Below are 15,809 nucleotides of genomic sequence, written 5' to 3' on the forward strand. Positions count from 1 at the left end.
CATAACTGGCAAAAATGATAAAAACCAACATCACCACAATGATTTATGGCTTCTGGAAACCATCTAGGGGCATACAGCAAATGAAGACATTTTCCCTAAATCTTACCTAATCTTTCCTAAACTCGGTAAGAACAGGACAGTGTGAGACTCTTGAGGAACCATGATTCCCTCCTGCCCACTGGGCAGCTCAGTGGGACAGCCTCCACTCTGAGAGGATGCAGCAAAGAACACGGGGCTCCCTGACTCACCCCTGGGTCCCTGTGAGGGCTCTGAGCTCTCCTGGGGAGGGACAGACTGACAGCGTTGCCCATCCTCCTCAGCTATGTGGCATACAGGCTCAATCCCAGGTGAGTGGCTGAGGGCTCCCTTTTTCTGCCCAGCCCCATAGAGAATTTCTACCCCAGGCACAAAAGGCCAAAAATATTGGGGCCCACTCATCCTTACCCCAGTCTGCTTGTAGGGTGGAGGCTGCCCCCAGAAGAGGCTAGTGGAAAAGACCAGAAGCTACTACACAGACCCCTCTGAGAGAAAGGGACCACTGTCACCACCCATAACTAGAAACCGTGGCTAAGAGACTTTGCTCCAGGCAGGCCATAGAACAGAGCAAAGCTCACCACAAAAGAACTGATTTTGTCTGAAACAGAAGGTGGTGAATTCAAGCCTAGGAATGCTCCTGAAAGCAGTGGAGATTTTGGAGGTGGGCAGCTGGAGGAAGCTGGTACCTTCACGACAGCCACAAGCTAAACCAGAGGCCAGCTGGGTACTCACAGAGAGGGCCAGGGAAGAAGACGACAGGAAGAGTCAGAATCACCTCAGAGAATGGCCTCGAAAATGACCCTGCAAAGGAGCTCAAATACAAGATTAGATTGTGGAGCACATTTATTATAAGTTGTCAAAATCAGCTGGCAATGAGTAGAGCCTGACAGTGGGGTATGACAGCAACAGGGGCAATAGCCTAGCAAGCCATCAGAGAGAGAGACAGGCACAGAGCATCACTGAGATGGCTGTCACCCTAGGAGGGCTGTGCCAGCATGGAAGAGACGGCCGACTTCATGCTGCGGGAAAGACGCCACCATAATGGTCTAGCCTGCCACTCAGCGAATAAACAAGGGAATGACAATGATGACAGCCCTGGGGGCAGGGTGGTGGGGGTGGGGGTCAGCATCCAGAGTTGTTACAGTATATTATTGGAGATGGTCAGTTTTCACTGAAAACTATGAGCAATTATGCAAATTAATAGGACAGTACAATTCAGACAGAAGAAAAGGCAACAAAACTTCCAGTAAAGGGCCCAGATGCCAGAGTTTTGTAAAAGACCATCTTTCAAGCAGCCGCCGCAGACACATTCAAAGACCTACAGCAAACTATGCATAGACCACATAGGTCTGATGACAGTGTCATCGAAAAGAGAGAAATTATAAAGAAAAGAACAAATGGAAACCATAAAATTGAAAACTAATAATTGAAATGAAAAATTCACTTAGTTGCAAAATAGGAGATTCTGAACTGGTAGAAGAATCACCAAATTTGAAGGCAGATTGATAAAAATGGTAAAATCTGAGAAACAGATAGAAACTTTCCCAAACTTGATGAAAACCATTAATCTACACATTCAAGAGGCTCAATGAATGCCAAGTCGGATAAACACAAAGCACACAACCATATTATAATGAAAGTGCTGAAGACGAGAAGGGAAGCCCAGTCACGCTGGGGAGGTCTCATCAGAAACCTGCAGCCAGAAGGCAGCAGGACCCAAAGGACTGAAAGAGGGAAGAATGCTCAGCAAAACTCTTTTAAAAATGAAGCCAGAGGATCCCTGGGTGGCTCAGCGGTTTGGCGCCTGCCTTCGGCCCAGGGCGTGATCCTGGAGTCCCGGGATAGAGTCCCACGTCGGGCTCCCTGCATGGAGCCTGCTCCTCCTCTGCCTATGCCTCTGCCTCTCTCTATGTCTCTCATAAATAAATAAAATATTTAAAAAAATGAAGCCAAAATAAAGACATATCAGATTAAAAGAACAAAAAAGAAAGTACTCATTGCCAGCAAACTTGACTTATAAGAAATACTTGAATACTTGAAAACAATTGACTCTAGATGTGAACCTTGATCCATAAAACAAGCAAAGAGCATCAGTAAAGTTAACTATAAAATTGTAAAACAGCATGAGAACACATTTAAAAAGCCATTATAGAAAACACATATATAGTTCTGTCCCTGGTTTGTTACCCATGGAAATAAATGTACTGTATTTGGGGCGCCTGGGTGGCTCAGCCAGTGAAGCGTCTGCCTTTGGCTCAGGTCATGATCATGGAGTCCTGGGATTGAGCCCAGCAGGGAGCCTGCTTCTCCCTCTCCCTCTGCCCCACCCTGCTGCTCATGCTCTCTCTCTCAAATAAAATCTTAAAAATGAAAGAAGGTAGTATATTTGACAGTAACAGTACAGACAAGGTAGGTGAAGCAAAGAAAACACCACCACATTCCAGGGGCACCTGGGTGGCTCAGTCTGTTAAGTGTCTGACTCTTGATTTGGCTCAGGTCATGATCTCAAGGGTCCTGGGATGGAGCCCCAGGTTGGGCTCTCTGCTCGCTGGGGAGTCTGCTTGTCCCTCTCCCTCTGCCCCTCCCTCTGCTTGCATGCACTCGCACACGTTCTCTAAAATAAATAGATAAATCTTAAAAAAAACAAAACAAAACAAACATCTGTCCACACAAAAACTTCCCAGATGGTCACAACAACATTATTCATAACAGCTGAAAAGTAGAAACAACACATGTCTATCAACTGATGAATGGATACATAACGTGGGCTATCCGTTATGTGGCACAATAATTCAGCCTAAGAAAGGACGAAGTCCTGACATCCACTACAGCCTGGATGAACCCTGAAAACATTAGGCCAAGTGAAACCAGCCAGTCACACAAGGCCATGCACTACAGGGTCCATTTACAGGAAATGTCCTGAAGAGGCAAATCTATAGAGATGGAAGAAAGATCTGCAGTTGCTGGCAGCGGGTGAGGGGGTGGGGGTGGGGGAGGTCAGTGGGGGTGCACTTTCCTAGAATGAATACTGACTCTGAGTGAACTACTTGCAGTGCAGTCCTGGCTCCTAAGATAAGCATAATGAGACTACTGAACACAACCATGCTTGATACAAGGAAACACATGACAAAACACTGGGGAGCTACTGTTGGCACTGAGGTCAGTCACCTAAACAACCCTCTCAGGTGTCCTGCACATGCAGCTGCTCTGGCTGTTTCTGGCAATGAACCCTGTCAAGCCTCCCAAGGAGGAGATTTTAAATACCCATCTTGGAGATGAAACATCAGCACTTTAGTTCAACGACAACTGTCACATAGTCGTCTCTTTTGCTCCCCAGACTATAAGCTCCCCGAGGGCAGTTTGCCCACAGTGCCCGGCTCAGTGCCTGGCCCACCACAGGTACTCAGTACACCTCTGCTGGATCGAGTAGGAAGGGTGGTTCTGGCATAGGGCTCTCGCTCAGGCAGGGGAGCCACGAGGGACCCTGCTTTGGGTACACAGTGAAGGAGAGCCAGGTGTACAAGGCTGGTGCTCTGGTGGGTAGTGTGTGCACTCACTGGAAGGCAGGCTTCGGTAAGACAGCTAGAACAGGAAGGCTCAGTTCCCAAGAGCCAATGACATATCTTAGGAGATCAGAGGTCCAAGAGGAGGAAGTGTTGTAAAAAGATAGAAGGAAATCAGTGGAGTTTCTTCCCCATTCAATTCTCACTCAAGTGGAAGATTCATTCATTCAACAAACCTTTTTGGGGCCCATAACATACCAGCTAATGTTCAGGCCCAAGGCAGGCCTGTACCAATGAACAAAACAGACTTGGTCCTGCCCGACCGTGGCATGAGGTGCACAGGGGAGGCGGCTGTTACACGCATCACACAAATAAGTCTATAATTACTATCTAAGCAAAGAACGAGGGCAGCAGGCATAGACTACTGTGAATGATGAACAGAGGGAAGGCAATGTAGTTTCATGGATGAGTGAGATGAGCTGAAACCAAGGATGAGTGGACAAGTAGGCCAAGAGGCTGATGATGCTGGCGCTGGGCACATGGGGAAGAGCTTGTCACTTGGACAGCCCATGGAAAGGGCAGAGGCCGGGACACAGAGAGTAATGGTGAATATGGTTCAGGATGAAGCTGTGAGGCAGCAAAGAAGCCTCATGCAGGATTGTTACTTGATCCAAAGTTCAGCTACTGAAAGGTTTTATGTACGGGAGCTCAGGATGGTCTGAAATGTGGGGAGCAAGGGAGAAAGAGGGTGAAGGGGGATGCCCACGTTTCCACCTGGAAGAGTCACACCGAAGTGCCATTTGTTGGCAGGGGAATACAAGAGGGCAGATCAGACGTGAAGCTGTCACAGTTGCTCTCTACCTGTGGGAGACCCAAGTGGAGGTGTCAGACAGGCAGCTGAGTAGACAGTCTGGAGACTGGAAGAGAGGAGACAGCTGGAGGGATAAATCTGACAAGCGTGAGCCAATCATGGCATTTACAACTACAGGAGTGGACAAGATCATCTCAGGAGTGAATGTGGAATGAAACCAGGAGGCAGTCCAGGAAGTATGCCAGGGCAGGGAGCTAAGCCAGCAAAGACGACTAGATAGCAAAGTGAGAGGTGGGAGGAAAACCAGACAAATGGGAGCTACCAGAACCTGGGGTCAGAAGTGCCCAGTGGTACTGAAGGATCATGTGAGAGGAAGGCAGAGAGTGTCCAACTCAGAAATAACTGGTGAGCAAAGGCGAGCATGTTGTAAAGTGAGGAGGCGGGGGCCAGAGCTGCTCGTGTGTGTTTGGGGTGGAGAGCTGCAGGGTCTCAAGGCTGACAGGGCTCAGCTAGTTCTGCTCTGACTGATCCCATGACTCTTCGTTCAGAGTTTCAAAAGGTGGATCGTCTGTAAAAATTTCAATTCATGTTTCTTTTTTTTAGTTCACATGTGTTCAGATGTCTTGAAGCTACTGGTAATTTTTATTAACGGTTCAGATATCCAGGCAGTGACGTTCATACAATAAAATTCCTACAAAGAATATTTGTATTTTAAGAATTGGGGCAAGAAATGTAAACTCCACATCCTGGCTGCCCCTTGCCCATTAATTTTCATCTGTACACTGCTCAGGACATCTCAAACTTACACAACTTCTAAGAAAACAATTTTAAAGATTAGAATCAGTCTATAGAAAACAGATACATAAAATACAGTTTTAAAATAGTAAACGTTCCTAAATCCTCACCAGGTTTTCTTTCAAATGCAGAACTGATTAAGATCAGGGCGGTGTTAAGCTCCTCCATGGAAGAGGCCCCATGACCGCCAGTTTCAGACATGCCGTGATCACCACAGAGAACCAGCAAATTGGGTACGAGAGTTTCTCTCTCCTACAAGGCAAAGGAAAAATTCCAATTGCATTTGGCCTGAGGAGAACACATGACCTTGGTAAGGAAACGACTTTAGATTTTGCCTTTACTTCATAAATAGTAACTCTTTGTAAATGAGTTATATGTTTTTGTTTTGTTCTTTTACAGGTAGATCAAAGGGCTAAAGACAAATAATATCATAAAACTAACAGAATCATACGGAGGTCACGGAGCACAGGCAGGTACATTTAGGGCCTCTGAGGGCCAAGGATTGGGGCTTGGTTTCTGTCTCTGCCACTGCTGAGCTGGGACAGCCCAGGTGCACTCCTTGTCACGCCCATCTCGGCGTCACGGGGGTCACATGGGCCCGCCCCTCAGCCTGGGACACCAGCCAAGGGCCTCTGCTGCTCCTGGACGTGCCGCATGGTCTGCCTCGCCCCTGCTGTTCCTCACCCGGACACGCCTTCACAGGCGGCGTATCCTCCTCCCCTCCCCTCAAGGCTCTGCTCTCATCTCACGCGACCCGAAGGACAGCTGGCCTCACCATTCTACTGAGAATCACGATTTCTCTCTCAGAAGCTGTTCCCTCCTCCTGCCCTGTTTCCTGAGGCACCAGTCACTTTTCAGTGTACTTCTTACGGACTTGTCGATTATCCTCGTTTGTCCTTCCTAGCTACCGTACGAGCTCCGCGGATGCCTGGACAGATCAGCGATACAGAAGCCCTCACAAGCTAGTAGTTGGATGAAAAGGCGAATGGTGGACATGGTCAGAGCTGTAGGAGGCTGAGCCTGTGCTCTGTGCTTACAGGTGACCTGAGTGATGGTGGGTGTGGCGTTAACATAGGTCTCAAGTCCATTTCAGGAACTTGGTGTCTCCTAGGAGACGCTGGCACCCTAGTGCCATGTGAGCCTCACCTCGGACAGCAGTGAGGTGTGGATCTTCATCAGGATGCTGTCCATCTCCCGGAGTTTATGCCCAATCAGAGGACTGCTAGGCCCAGAAACATGGCCGATGTGGTCCAGCCCGAGGTAGTGGAGGATTAACACGTCCCAATCCCCTCTTTTTAATACTTTATCCAAATGCCTTGTAACATTATCATCCACCTGTAAAGGAGAATAAGTATGTACGAAGAGCTTCCCTTATTTCCCTTGATCTGCACTCTCCAAGGAAAAGTGATCCAGTCCTTTTAAAATCTAGGCGTTCATTAGGAAACAGGACTTAGAATCTGAAAAGACCAAAAAACCCTTCAACACAAATGGAGAAGCCCATCATAAAAAAAGTTAAAACAAATATTAGCATTAGATTGAGATTTCACTAGTACTGCTCTCACGTTTCTAAAGTACACATAGAACATACTACACAGGCAATTTAAATAAGTGTTGTTCTGACGAAACCACTCTGAGGGATCCCTACTGGGAATTAACTAACACTAAGCAGGTGACCAGATCACACAGGTGCCAGAGTTCAGGTGACCTGTGGGGTGAAGCCGAGGGCATCTAAGTGCGTCCTGTGCAAAGGATGTTCTGGGAGGAGAGAGATATAGCTCTCAGCAACTAGTGGTCGAGCAGCCCCCGACAGAGCCGTGAGCCTGGTCAGGCCTGACCACTCAGCCGGCCCACCTCCCTCTCACTGAAAAGTGTCTACGAAGGGAAGGGTCTCTGAGTGATGAGACAGAGGACGGGGAAACTCACTGCTGCATGGTAACTGCTGCCTGCACAGAGGTTAACTTTACCAAAGGGTATTAACATGAGCAAGACTGTGAACGCTCTACCAGGCCCGGCAAACTGAGCTGGTGCGGGTTTGTCTCTGCTCCATGGGGCCTCCCTCTGCTCCCAGGCCAACTTTCTAACTACAGGTCTAATCATGCCCTTTGCCTTGTTGGAGACCAAACTCCCAGCACAGGGCAGTGCCCCTCAGGACCAGGCAACCCCCAGCTCACCATCTGTCCTCCCACTTCCCCACTGGGGACACTGATTGCCACAATAACAGAAGAACCTATAGCCTCAAGGATCCCAGGGAGGCCATGAAGTCCTCAGGCTCTGCCTCGCACAAATGCTGCCACCCCCATTCTGTCCACTTGGGAAGTGCCCACTCACTTCTGCAAACAGCTAAAACGGCTCCTTGCTGCGAAGCCCTTCGTGACTCCCCATACCCCATCGACAGGTGCTCAGCTGCTCTAGGAGAGCTGTGCTCACACCTGCATCACATTAATGTCCCCGGGTTATAAGTGATTATGTGAATGCACAATTTCTACGATCTCTCCATACTCCTCCCAGTATACTAATAAAGGCCACATACAAAACAACATTGCCTCTCACTAACAAGACTCTATCTAGTATGACAAAGTTTTCTTATTTTAAAAACTGACCTCTGTATAATCGGACACAAAAAATGAGGTTGTTCCATCATACTCCACAAAATGCTTTGGGAATAATTTTACCCATGTTTCATCTCCATAAAAGATAATTCTTTTTCCAGCTGCTTTTGCCTGTGTGATCACGTTGTCTTCTAGCAGTTCAGGGGAATTGAGGTTCCTGACAACATCGATGAAGCCGGGGAGGCTCCCTGTCATCAACGCCTGCAGGAGGAAACATTCAAGGAATTAGACTACAGAATCCAAACCATAGCATGGGAAGGGATGTCAAAGATCATTTCATGGATGAAAGAGGAGAGCATAAAACTAGGATATTCCCAAAACTGAAGGCTGGGTCAGTGCTAGGACAGAGAGGAAAGCTGCACATAAATTCTGGCAAAACTAGCAAACTTGATCACAAAAGATTTGACTTTATTTCAGCCAATGAGAGGATGGAGGCGGTGGCTATGGGCAGCTGGACGATAGTGGTGGACTGGAAAGCTGTGGGTTATAGCAACTGAAGAAAATGGCAGTGGGGTATGCATTGAAAACATGAACCTGTATATTCAACTTCCCATGAGGTCCTCACCTAAGCTTCACATCTGCTCCGTGCGATGAGCAACTCCATGTATTGATCCTACAACCTAGCAAATCTAATGTCCACTCTGTGTGAACAAGCATCCTCTCATGCACCCTGAGAGGAAAGCAGTCTCTAAGCAAGAACTCTCAGAAATTCTCATAGTAAACAGGCCCAGAGCTGCTGGTGGGACACCCCTGTTCTGAACACACACACAAAGCACTGTAATTTCCGGGACGTAAGGTGGGTGTGACAGATCCTCATACCTTTCTGACGCAGAATTATGTCAACAACCTCCCTTGCTTTAGCACAGAGTCTAAGAGACCACAGTAATGGGCTACGTGTCTCCTGTTAATCTGGAGTTATCCAACAACCCATGACACTGGCACCCAGGGACTTATCTGTAATAAATAGAAATCTAGATAATACTAATTAATAGGCATAATAATTTTGCCAAGACTTTTTTTAACAGAAATGAAAAAAAAAAGCAAATATGAATTAACTTGACTTCTGGAATGCCAGAGGAGCTTGGCAAATCCTTTCCCCTAAGAGCAATGATAAAATAGGACAGAACTGCCCAAAACGACCATTTCAAGACTTTGAAAACTCACCAAGGATATACAACAAATTGCGAAGTTTTTATCTAAGACAAACTACTGAAGCTCAGTAAGAGCTGTGAGTACCTGTGATGTTTTAACATAGGCTGCTCCCCTTCCCCTATCCCTGTGATGTAGCGGGAAATGGGGACCTGGAAGGGTCCACCCGAGTGGAGCTGCATGGAGAAGTCCCATGCCAGGGATGTGTTGAAAACAAGGAAGGCCAACATCACAGCTGCCTAAGGCATCAATGCTGTTTGTGGAAGAGACAAGCCCAACATTTAAAAACGGGATCTCAGTTAGGAGTGCCTAGTGGGCTCAGTCAGTTAAGCGTCCGAACCTTGATCTCAGCTCAGGTCTTGATCTCAGGGCCGTGAGTTCAAGCCCCATGGTGAAGCCTACTTAAAAAAAAAAAAAAAAAAAATTAAAATTAGAAAATAAGTAAAAATGGAGTCTGGGGAATGACACAGGTATAGCAAATTTCTATAAACTCCCACATATTCCTGGCATCTGGAAAGCTGCACGTACACATGAGGCTGACTGTGTGCTCAGGAGAGATCAGACAGTGCCTAGTTACCCATTCCTTCCAGCTGAGCAGGAGGCCCTACTCATGCAGAAAGTGACAGGGGAGGCTTACTGGTGCCTGGACAGTGAGTACTAACCACACACAGGCCCCTAGAAAGGGTGGAAGGCCCACTGCATAATGCATTTAAGCACAGCCTCTGACCAGTCATTGGCTAACCACTAACTATGCTGTCCCAGGGGTGACCTTCTGAAAGATCAGTTTAAAAATAAAAACAAGAACTTGAAACAAAAATAAGCAGATACCAATTACTGTGCACTCCAGCGGAGACGACTCTACAGAATGAGTTTTGGCAAGTAACTACAGCGGCAAACCAACAAAACGGTAGCAACAACCACTACTCCTGGGGTGGGGTGAAGGATCAAAATCCAGAGCTGGGGGATCCCTGGGTGGCTCAGCGGTTTAGCGCCTGCCTTTGGCCCAGGGCGCGATCCTGGAGACCCGGGATCGAATCCCACGTCGGGCTCCCGGTGCATGGAGCCTGCTTCTCCCTCCTCCTGTGTCTCTGCCTCTCTCTCTCTCTATGTCTATCATAAATAAATAAATCTTTAAAAAAAAAAAAAAAAAAACAAAATCCAGAGCTGAGGTGGGGGGTTGCACGGATATACCACATTTGTGAAATCTCAACAAACCGTACAACAAACCGTACATATAAAAATGTCTGCACTACTCTGTATGAAAATTCTATCTCAAAAAAAAAAAAAGAAAAGAAAAAGAAAATTCTATCTCAGTGAAATTATTTTTTTAAAAGGACAGCCTTCCTTTCACCCCAAAATTCTACCACTTACAGGTAACCAGTTATGTTGGGTGAGTACCCTTTCATACCTTTTCCTGTATGCGTATGATCACAAATATACAAAGATACACATTTTTTTAAATAAAAATGTTAAGAAACTATAGAAAACAATTCTGCAGCTTGCTTTTGTTTTCCAATTAATAGCATATCCTGAACCTTTCACCCCAGAAAACACAGAGCTACTTCATTTTCTTTTCAGGCAGCTACAGAGTATGCCAGTATTTGGACCAAGACCATTTTTAATGGGCATGGACATGTATTTTAAAAAGCTTGCAACAAAAGTGCCATTTGAGCTGAGACCTGAAGGCTCATGTGTTGACTAGGCTAGGGGGAGGTGCGCTGGGGCTTTCCAGGGGGAACACAGCAAACTGTGAAAGCCCCACATCCAAAAGAGGCAATACGCTTGGGGTAGGTGTGATCTATGTGGATGAATGGCCCAGGAAGAGGGAGAGCAACTCAGATGAGGGCGGAGAGGTAAGCAGGGACAGGACCGTGCAGCCTCGAGGCCTGGGTTAGTAGGTCGATATAAACTAGTGCAGGGTTTGAAAAGGAGACGACTTGGTGTGTTTGGACAGAACCTGGGCACAAGGAGGTGCTGGGAGATTTTACAGTCCTGGCTGGAGACCACAGCAGATTGGACTGGGGGAGCCAGCAGTGCAGGGTCTGGCTCAGTGTTGAGAGTACCTGTCCACCTCATTTTGTATGAAGAAGAGGTCATCATCAATCTTTACATTTTTACGTGATAGACAAAAGCCGGGGTTGCAGATTGCTTGAGTTCGCCTTGCCCTGATTACTAGTACAGAATCTCCTCATATGTTGACTTGCCATTTCAATGTCTTCCTTTGTGGATTTCTTTATATCCTTTGCCATTGGATTGTTGTCCTTGGCCAGATTCTCTCTACACATCATGGGCTTAACCTCTTGTTTGTGATGTCAACTGTAAATAATTTCCCCAGTCTATCATTTGTCAGTTGACTTAGTTTATAGTGTTTTCTGGGGCACCTGGGTGGCTCAGTGGTTGAGCATCTGCTTTTGGCTCAGGGCGTGATCCTCGGTCCTGGGATTGAGTCTCTGATCCCCAGATCACAGGGAGCCTGCCTCTCCCTCTGCTTACGTCTCTGCCTCTCTCTCTCTCTCTCTCTCTCTCATGAATAATAAATAAAACCAAAAAAAAAAAAAAAGTGTTTTCCATCACATAACAGTTTTCTGTTTCCATGTGGTCTAATCTGTCCATCCTTTTCCCAGGGGCTTTTATGAGGTACTTGCCTCCTTCTCACACTAGGCTGTGTTCCCATTGACATTTTCGAGGAGGGCAGGGACTGCTTGGTACCCTTTACCCCAGGAAGCATGCAGGCAGCTGGGAGCCCTAGGAAGTCTAAGTGAGAGCCCAAGTCTGCCATCACCTTGGGGGTCTTCCTGTGGTTGTTGTGGCCTTGGGAACAGTAGTTTCTTGCCTTCTGAGAATGACGGAGGGCTCTGCAGAGACTACTGGAAGAGGACGTGGCCTGGTCACCATATTCGGCAGGAATGCCACGTAACGTGTTATGACCAATGGAGGCTCTGGAACCAGACATACAGAGGCCTAGGCTCAGTTTCTAAGGCCACTGTGTGGTTTCACCACTTCAAGCCTATTTCCTCATCTGGAAAATGGAGAAGATGGCAGTGCCTGCCTCACACAGCCTAGGTCACGGGGCTGTTGTGACAGCACGTGAGATGATGCCTGTGCTCTGTGCTCACCACACTCAGTTGGTCAGTACCTGGCTCCTTATTGTGGGGACTATAAATTCCCTGAAGAAAGGAAAAGCATTCACAAATTAGTTTGTGAGAAAGTGCAATGAGAGGCATTAGCCTTGAGTTGTTAAGATCAGTGTGTCGTGACAACCGCATCAACACCTCAAGATTAATGAAGTCCTTTCCCTAACGGGAGACAAGGTAGGGGACACACTCCTTAGTCAACACTACTAAATCCTACCAAATTCTAGAGCTGTGTAATCCTAACTCCAGTATGTATTTCCTGTTCCAGCTCCCCCTCGATGGGGAATGAGGAGCCAGAACCTGCAAAGGACTGAAAACAAAATAAACAAAATGAAGCAAAACACTGGTTTTGTGTCATGCAATGACACAAATGGGCTGGAGACGGGAGGCCCTAAGAACCACAGTAGCCAACACGCAGGTCTGAACACAGCCTGGAGCCTGCACGCCCACTTACACACTTTCTTACTAACCTGCGCGGATTCCTGGTAACACATTCTTACCTGAATGAAGGAGGAACCAGTTCCTTCCACACTTCTGATGACAGAGGAAGAAATCAGCACTCCTGACGGTGAGGAGCCTGGATGCCTTTCTTCTAGCTTTCACAAGACTGGTCTCAGTAGCATGAGCACTCTTGAGAGGCCATCCCTGAGCTTCTTGATTAAAGGTGCCCCACTCCTCATCACTCTGTCATGTTCTCCTCCCTGATTCCTCCCACAGCACTTACCACTTTCTGAAACTACCTTATTTGTATATGTACATATTTTCTGTCCCCTCAATCAGAAATTAAGCTCCACGAGGTTAGGACATCTGCTGACTTGCTCTTCACTGAATGAATCCCTCTTATCTAAAACATGTGATACTCAGAAGTATCATGTGATACATAGAAGATGCTCAATAAATCCCTGCTGAGTGAAGGACACACTACAACCAAAAGTTACAGGGTGGAAAACTCAAGAAAGAAGTCAATGAAAGATGCAGCATTAACCCTTTCATTCCCACACTGTTTTATTCATCTAGTAAACATTTACTGAGTACCTACTAAATACTGCCCCAAGCTTTGGATCAAGAAGTGGTTCCTTCTCACCAAATAATGTGTCACATAAGGCTCAACCAGACTTTTTTTTTTTTTAACCATACTACCAACATGTCCCTTTCTGCCTCCTCCCCTTTACTCATCCTTCCAGTTTAAACTTGAATGTAATTTCCTCAGGCAGGCTTTTCTGACCCTCAATCGAAATTGAGCCCCCTTCCACCCCACCCAGTAATGAGCATCACACCCTGTTCTTTCTCATCATACATTAAACCACACTTTAAAACTGCAAATTGATTTACTCATCTTTTAATGGATATGTTTCTCGTGACTAAAAGCTCCATAAAGGCAGATACTATTTTCCCCCAACTGCACACCCGTTACGGTACTGCCACATAGTAAGCAGTTGCTTAATAAATCCTTCTTGAGCCAATCAACACGGCTTTACTTTTTTTTAAACTCATAGTTTGTGGGTAAAGCACTATGCACTTTCAAGCCACACTCACTAGGCTGAACACCTCAAAGGGAGTTATTAGTAGAAACATACCTGTTGAGGCCGGGTCACACAGGTGTGCTTATTATTTATACCACAGTTGTGAACAAGTCATTTAACTTATCTGACTTTGCTTTCTTATCCATACAGTCAAGAGACTGAACTAGATTAATCCTAAAGTCTTCTTTCCGGAATGTATGTGGGGCACTGATGATTAAAGAAGAGACCAGGCTAGCAAGGAGGACACCATCTTTTGGTTTAGGCTGCCCTGAATGATCTGGCTCTGATTAAGCTTTATGCTTTCCCTGAAGTGTGAACGTTGGACTACTTGACACACAACACAAATCATGGGTCTCAGTTCTCTCCTATCTTGTGAGCTTTGTCAGCATTTTACTGCCCCAGCCAGGTGTATAGCACTCAACTAATTTCTTCCTAGTTACGACTGGGACTGCAAGTAAAGGAGTACAGAGAGCCAAGCCACCACTTACAACACATTTAGTCAAGCTGTTTACCTTAATCCGAGGCATCGTAACTGTAGGCAGCTTTGCTTCGGCCACAAAACTGTGAGATGCTCCTTTTTCCACAAGGTAAGTTGTGTAGGGCATAAATTTCACACCCTTGGAGCCAAACACAAAATCATCTCTCAAGCCATCTATTAGCATAATAACAACTTTTTTGAAGAGAGGTGGTGGGAGCTTGGTCCAGTTGGAACTGGCTCCTAAAAATGTTTGAAAGGATAAAGAAAATTTAGTTTTAAGTTGTATTTAGCACACGAGCACCTTACCATCTGTTTCTGGGCTACTTCTTCAGCACATGTGCCATCCACCCAACCCGACCCAGGGACCAGGACCTGTTCCTGGCAGACAGCGGGGGGGGGGGGGGGGGGGGAGGGGGCAGCTGTATTAAGTATTAAGCCTTTCGCTCGGGGAGTCCCGGGGAAGGGAAGGCCCGTCCTTAGGTGCGGAGGCTGCACGTTCAGGGAGCTCGATTCTAGACAGCGCGGCAGCCGGCGGAGGGCCCGCGGCCACGGATCGCGTCCACACGGTCCGCGGCTGCTACTGCGTCCTGGTCAGGCACGGGGCGGCCCTGGAGGGGTGTCCTAGGAGGAAGCGCGGAGGGGAAGCGGGATCCTGCCCGCGCTGCGACTTGCTGGGCAAGGAGGAGCCTCGGAGAGGCAGTGGCCCGAGGGCCCGTCCCGGGAGGGGGGCAGCAGGCGCACCGCGGCAGGCCCGGCGGGGGCTCTGGGGCGGCGGGCGGGAGGAGGGCGCCGGAGCGGCCGGCCCTGGCCGGGGCTGCGCGGCGGCAGGGGCCCAGCAGAGGGCCCTCGGGAGCCCGGGGAGCCCGAGAAGCCCGGGGCCGCGGCCCCCAGGGAGCGTCCTCCGGCGGAGGCGGGGTCCGTACCGGCCGAGGGTTCAGGCGCCGCGGGCTCTGCCCGCTGCTCCGCCCTGGAAGAGGAGCGAACCGGGGCCGGGAAGAAGCCCCGGAGGAAGAGCGCGACCCCCAGCACCTCGATCACCACGCAGCAGGCGGCGAAGGCCCCGGAGCCCAGCCGCATCGCGCCCCCGCCGGGGAAGGACCCCGGGACAGCCTCGCCGCCACCAGCCGCCCCGGAACCGCCCCTGCGGCCGCTCGAGCCCGCCCGCAGAGCACACGCCCGCGGGGGCGTCGGCACGTCCGCCGTCGCGCCGGAAACACGCCACGGGACGCGCAGCCCCGGCGAGCACTTCCGGCCCGGCGCTCGCGGAGTCCGTCGGGCCCGCGCGGCGCCCCCGCTCCGTTCCGGCCGCGGCGGGCGGGCGGGTGGGCCCGGGAAGGCCGGCGCCGCGCGGGGCCGCCCGCGAGGGGCCGTCGTGCGTCGGCGCGGCCCGCGGAGTCGGTGCCCGCAGCCCTCGCGCGGCCGTGCGCAGGCCGCCCTCCCCGACCGCGGCCCAGGTGGCGTGTGGGCGCCCGGCCGGGTGCGGCCCCGCGGCTTCGGGCTGGCCCGGCGGAGGAGCTGGGCCCGGCTGGGGCTCCGCGCGGCTCCGTCCCACGTGGGCGCCCCGGGCCTCCGGCCGCCGTCTCGGGTGCGCGCCCGCCGCGGGCTGAGGAGCCCCGAGCAGGGCCGCCGTCGGCCCCGGGGCAGACCCCGGCAACCCGCGTGGCTCTTCGGCGCCCCAGGGCGTGGGGGCTCCCGGGGCTCAGCTCGGGGCTCAGCTGGGGGCTCCCGGGGCTCAGCTCGGGGCGCCTCGGGGCTCAGCTCAGGGCGCCTC

At 49.5% G+C, this 15,809-nt stretch overlaps 1 protein-coding gene across 4 annotated transcripts in view; it reads right to left on the minus strand.

Moving 5' to 3' along the window:
- Positions 1–15,254, minus strand: part of PIGG (phosphatidylinositol glycan anchor biosynthesis class G (EMM blood group)) — a 37,765-nt gene extending 22,511 nt beyond the window's left edge. For 2 of the 4 annotated variants that reach the window (XM_072738080.1, XM_025996754.2), the window contains exons 1-5: positions 14,962–15,232; positions 14,073–14,278; positions 7,746–7,955; positions 6,292–6,480; positions 5,256–5,397 (exon numbers count right to left, since the gene is read on the minus strand). In XM_072738080.1, coding sequence (XP_072594181.1) covers positions 5,256–5,397; positions 6,292–6,480; positions 7,746–7,955; positions 14,073–14,278; positions 14,962–15,115 — 901 coding nt within the window. In that variant the 5' untranslated portion in view covers positions 15,116–15,232. Of the gene's footprint in view, positions 1–5,255; positions 5,398–6,291; positions 6,481–7,745; positions 7,956–14,072; positions 14,279–14,961 lie in introns of all 4 variants that reach the window. The other 2 variants (XM_025996746.2, XM_025996762.2) reach the window with 2 other exon arrangements.
- Between the last annotated feature and the right edge of the window lie 555 nt (positions 15,255–15,809).

This window comes from Vulpes vulpes, chromosome 14, assembly GCF_048418805.1.
Source record: "Vulpes vulpes isolate BD-2025 chromosome 14, VulVul3, whole genome shotgun sequence".
In the NCBI taxonomy this organism is placed as follows: domain Eukaryota; kingdom Metazoa; phylum Chordata; class Mammalia; order Carnivora; family Canidae; genus Vulpes; species Vulpes vulpes.